This window comes from Helianthus annuus, chromosome 4, assembly GCF_002127325.2.
Source record: "Helianthus annuus cultivar XRQ/B chromosome 4, HanXRQr2.0-SUNRISE, whole genome shotgun sequence".
Taxonomy (NCBI): domain Eukaryota; kingdom Viridiplantae; phylum Streptophyta; class Magnoliopsida; order Asterales; family Asteraceae; genus Helianthus; species Helianthus annuus.
Genome location: NC_035436.2, coordinates 733,401 through 739,484, shown reverse-complemented (window position 1 = coordinate 739,484; position 6,084 = coordinate 733,401). Strand labels below are relative to the sequence as shown.

At 37.8% G+C, this 6,084-nt stretch overlaps 1 protein-coding gene across 1 annotated transcript; it reads right to left on the bottom strand.

Annotated features, from left to right (window-relative positions):
• Positions 1-695: 695 nt before the first annotated feature.
• LOC118491678 (probable E3 ubiquitin-protein ligase ARI3) lies at positions 696-1,592 on the bottom strand. The gene is made up of 2 exons (XM_035989649.1): positions 990-1,592; positions 696-871 (listed from the first exon to the last, which is right to left on the bottom strand). Exons 1-2 carry the CDS (start codon positions 1,589-1,591, stop codon positions 790-792), a joined length of 684 nt encoding a protein of 227 aa, XP_035845542.1. The 5' UTR covers position 1,592; the 3' UTR covers positions 696-789.
• Positions 1,593-6,084: the final 4,492 nt, after the last annotated feature.

The window sequence follows — 6,084 nt, the reverse complement described above, 5'->3', positions numbered from 1 at the left end:
TCTACACCCACAACACCAAACAAACCAATCAACACTTACCCACAAACCAATTCCCCCAAATTATCATCAAAATGTGCATAATTTGACTGTACCTTTCGTGTTTTCTTGGCTTTCTTTTGAGCCAAAACCACAAAGGTTGAAGCTTTATCGGAAATCTGCTGCTCCGGTCATCTTCTCCGATCACTTCATCGGAGATTCCGATGACCTTCACGCTAGTGTCTTCTTCTTCACTTCATCGGACCGACAAGGTGAGATTGGTGTGATTGGTCTGATTTTTGAAAAGCTCCAGCTTCGCGCCGCGAAGAGGATAACGCCGACTCCAAAATTCTACCCCATAGCGCCCCCTGTTTCGGTGTGGGCCGGCGCTATGGGGCGCCATGGCTGATTCCGGCGTGATGTCCCGCCCCACTACGGATCGGCTAATACTACATGGCTAGGGGATCACAACCAATCAACTTGCTAACTGCTACTACTATCATAAATGTTTTCAAATTGAGTATTACATTACTGCTACTACTATCACATCATAAATGTTTTTAAATTGTGTATTACATTAATTTGAAGAAAATGTCTATTTCCATAAAAGAAAAAAAAAACTTGATTCTTAACAAGTATATCTTGTTATGAAATCAAACGTCTATTACCAAAAAGAAAATAAAAAATTAAACTGATTAACATCCAAGGGTGTGCTAAACATAGCTCGCCTGACTCACAAACCACAAACCTGACCCACCACTAATAAATATATTTCCCTCACATAATAGGGTATGTTCATAAAGGGAAAAGAGTTCATTTAGACACAACCTCACACCTATGAGTTGCAACATGATCACAAGACTGTCCACACAGGTAACAAAAACCATTCCCACACCTGCAAAGACAAAAGTCATCATCAATAAGACCATAACCTCCACACATATTTAATTATAAACATGTTATGCAATGTACGTCTCATGCATGGATCAGACCAAAAACATCAAATATAATACCTGCAATATATGTAGTCACAACCACCAACTTTTTCCACAAAAAGCATGCATTTTGAGCACTTGATCCATTTTTTCTTCTTTGCAAGATCTATTAACAGTTTATCATGATCTCGATTTCTCTTTCCCTTCTTCGATCCCTGAAACTCAACGCAACTGATCCCACAATGCCATGCAACCTTACACTGGGCGCAAAAGAGGCGGTTGCAATTTGGGCATTCTGATTGTGTGACAACGACCCCACCGTCATCCACCAGCATTGCAGAACAGTCCTTAAATGGGCAGTAGAACTTCTGAGACTCCTTGATGAGAGACTCACACAGAATGCTCTCCCATCTTTCCAACACTTCCTTTGGAACAATGGATCTGCATGCTTCAGGCCCTATCACCCCTTTGCATTTGGGGTCAGGGCACTTAACCTTGGTTACGTTCTCCTTGATTTTAACCGCTACGTGCTGACTGATGCAGTCTGAGCAAAAGATATGACGGCAAATGCCGGTGTTATCGAACAACTCAGAGGCCGTCTTTTTGTCCATGCAGATGCCACAGAAGTTATACTGCGACTTACTTTCAGTTTTTCTTCTTTTCATCATCCTCGTCATCATCATCATCTTCTTCAGTAATGATAACATCCTGTTGTACAAATTTATAAATGCATAATAAGCTAGTAAAAGCAGGAAAAGACGTTATGGAATATCTAGAGATTCAAATTCAAATTTCATGATAACATAAAGTAACATCAAGCGTCCAGTATATAACAAATATCACTCGGTATATATTATCAAATCCCGAAGTTAAGGAAGTACAAATTGTTATGAGGCTTGGTTGAGAAAAAAATATTACAAACATGAAATAAAAAATAACTTGTTACAAATAACATTAAAAGAAAAATTACAAATAACTTTTGTTAAATTGTTAACCAAATGCCTAGTCATTGATAAGAGGGAATGAAATGAACGAGTTAATGGAATGAACCAAGTAATACAATAGATTATTACCAAGTAATACGAGTTAATGAAATGAACCAAGTAATACGAGTTAATTGGCGATGGTGGTGGTGCGTGACAACGGCGAGTGGGGTTGGCGGCGGCGGTGGTTGGTGGCGGCGGTGGGTGGCAACGGTGGCAGGTGGGTGGCAGCGACGGTGGTGGTTGTCAGGGTGGCGACGGAGGCGGTGGCGGGTTGCGGGTGGCGGCGGCGATGGCGTTGGTGGCAACGGTGGTGGACTGGTGGGTTGTGGTGTTGTTGATAAATGGTGCAAGAGAGGATGGAATGAAAAAAACATGGGGGTGGATGGAATGGTTTTGAGAGAATGAGATGGGTGATTCTATTCCATTGACCAACCAAACACCTTTTTCTTTATTCTGTCGTAATGATCCATTCCATTACGCCTCTCATTCATGCATACCAAACAATAGTGGCGGATACAATTTTTTTTTTTTTTTTTTGTACGGTGGGCACAATTCACACAAAAACACGATGTTCATTATATAATATAATATAATAACGATATGTCTCAATTACGATTGTTGATGTTCATTATATAATATAAAATAACGACATGTCTCAATTACGATTGTCCTCTACGTGTTTTTATCTTTTGGAAATACGAAATTGCATCTTCATTAGTAACAATGATCGTTGAATTAGGTTCAACTTCTCACTTACGAAATTTAAAAACCCTAGAAAGCATAAATTTAAAATTTTAAGAAAACACAAATAAAAAAATGAAAAAAAAAACTAATAATACAAAGGGACAATCACAAATATAAAAATATAGGATCAAGAGAAAACCTTAGGTAATCGAAAAAAACACTTTATTTGTAGCTTCTACCTGTCGATCACAATTCACAAAGTTGTTTTTTTTCTTTGTTCTGATGTACGCTAGTAGCAGAGAGTAACACGTAAAGCCGTAAGGGTTATACTAAAAGTTATGGGTAAATAGGTAATTGGGTATTAACATTTAACAATTGGGAGTTGGGCCAGGGTATCTTAATTGTAGGTATTGGACTATTGTTGATTGGCACTTCACCCGTAGAGCCTGAGATGCACTAACAAAAGGAAAACACATGGATTGCAGTATGGATCGGACGGTGGGCCTGTGCCCACCCTCCCTTTCACTTGCATCCGCCACTACATTAATGTTTTGTGGAGATATTTTATTAATCTATACTACATAAAATAAAGAGAAAAATGTCCGGATAGTCCCTGTGGTTTCGCCTTTTTTCACCTATAGTCCCAAACTTTCTAAAACTACCTGAATAGTCCCCAAGTTTTCATTTTTTGTTCCCGGATAGTCCCTGGGTCTAACTTCAGTTACTTTTATCTGTTAAAATGATGTGAAATGACAAAAATACCATTTCCTTAAAAGGCCAAACCATAGGGAATATCCGGGCATCTTATTCATTTTTATTTATAAAACCCCACCACCACACTTCATCTTCAACCTCCACCCACCATCACCCTCCTCCACCCTCCACCATCAACCCGAGCCGGAATCGAACCGAGTTGCACCAAGACCTAAACTGAACCGAATCACCACTCGAGCCGGAGTCACCACCACTGCAACGAATCGAACAAAAATGACTAAAATGAAACTGACCGGAGACTGAACCGAGTAAGCTCAAAACTAAAACCTGAACCAAGACTAACTTGCACCAGAATCACTTGTCAGAAACTGAACCGAGAGTCGAACTGGAACCGAACATTGAATCTGATCTGAGTAGAAACTGAACCTAGTATCAAACCGAGACACGAGCCGAGACTCCAAACCTGGACCGACGAGACCCTGAGTTGAACTAGATGAAACCAAAACTTGAAGCCCGTATGAACCAAAGCCGCCGCGAGCGGCGCTGCTGTTGCCGGAACGCCACCACCGTCTACCATCGTCGTCTCCATCGACCACCACTATCGGCACCACCTGTAAATCACGTAAGGAACCAGAAAAGGGGTGGATCCAAAAGGATCTAATGAAAAACGAGATGAAGAAGATGACGAGTTCAGATGTTACCGGAGTGAACCTGTTGAAACGCGGCTTCCTGAGCTGAAAGTGTCATCCCCGCAACTCGAATCGGAAAACCGATGCTGGAAAAGGTCTCGGGAGGTGCGGTTTAAGGGGGGTACACCCTGGTTCCACCATGAAAAACGGCCGGAAAACCCTGGTTCCACCGTGAGTCGCCGGACTTTCGCCGGAATTGGAGAGGGAGAGAGAGGGTGATGGTGGAGGGTGGAGGAGGGTGATGGTGGGTGGAGGTTGAAGATGAAGTGTGGTGGTGGGGTTTTATAAATAAAAAGAGAAAAATGCCCGGATAGTCCCTGTGGTTTGGCCTTTTAAGAAAAGGGCATTTTTGTCATTTCACATCATTTTAACAGAGAAAAGTAACTGAAGTTAGACCCAGGGACTATCCGGGAACAAAAAATGAAAACTTGGGGACTATTCAGGTAGTTTTAGAAAGTTGGGGACTATAGGTGAAAAAAGGCGAAACCACAGGGACTATCCGGGCATTTTTCTCTAAAATAAAAGAAACCTGCTTTTGGACACGTGTCATTCATTGAAGATGTCTACATTTGTAATTTCCTACCTTTTCATACTTAATATTATTATTTACCAAATTGACACTTTTTTATTTAGTTTACGCTTATCTCATATTTTATGAAAAAAAAAATATCGATTATTCTATCTCTTATTTTCATATTGCATTTTTTTTTAAATTTAGTTTGTAGAGTTAATTACATAGTTAGTCCTTGTGGTTTGCACAAAGTAACATTCTTAGGTATTAATAGTTTAAAATCACATTCTAGGGTATTAACTTTTCATTTTGTAACGTTTGAAGGTATTAACGTTATTTGTAGGCTTAAAATCACATTCTATTAGTACCTAAATATGTTATTTTGTGCAAACCACATGGACTAACTATGTTAATATCCAAGAACTTAATACCTACAAACGTTACAAAATGAAAAGTTAATACCCTAGAAGGTGATTTTAAACTATTATTACCTAAGTATGTTATTTTGTGCAAAACACAAGGACTAACTATGTAATGAACTCTTAGTTTGTACTTATCTTTTCCGTTCAAATGGGAAAGAAGTAAAATTATTGGATTTCACATTTGTAATTAGTTATTTTTTTTATTAAGATGCTATCGTTCTATTTGCTCATGTTCAAAATGATCAGAAAAAAAAAACTCAGTTATTTTTGTTTCTAGGAAATCACATCCTTTTATTTGATTCAATCATTCTAGAAGTTTTAAAACTAAAATATAATCTATCATAATCAAATTCACATTTCAAAACCCTCAAAATTCAACCATTCAATAATCAAATTACTCACACGTATAAGCCCATATATAATCTAACCTACTTTTAATAAAGGATTCCAATTAATTCTACATGAAATTTATAAAGACTTTTTGTTATACACTTAATTTCATATATAATCTAATCTAACTTTTAATAATGTATATATGTGTGGACGCTCGAAGGACAAAAGTGAAATTGCACTAATTTTAACGTTATTTCACTAAATTTGTGAAAATAACGTTAAAAGCGGCGGACGGTTAATCATGCATCATCATCATGTGGTGGCGTTGATAGCAGAAAGACAAAAGGGAACATGCACTAATCGGTCTTTGTCCCGATTGCTAAGTGTTATGTGCCTTATGTCCAAAGCTTGATGCAAAACTACTATCGAGTCGGGGGTCTTACTGAAAGCAGCCTCTACATCTTACTCTCTTCAGACCCTACCTTAGCTTTACTATTTGTGTGATTTACTGAGTAGGATGATGATGATGATTTAGTATATATAATTAGATTTATTCAACCCGTATAATACACGAGGTTTATAAAGATATATTTTTTTATTATTTAGTTTATAAAATTACATTTATCCAACCCGTGTAATATACAAGGTTACAAAATTACATTTATTTAACCCGTGTAATACCCAGTGTTTTTAAAGATATAACTTTTTTTATTATTTAGTATATATAATTAGATTTATTCAACCCGTACAATACACGGGTTTTTATTATTTGGTATATAAAATTACATTTATTCAGTACAATACATGAGGTTCTTAGGAATATAATTTTTTTAT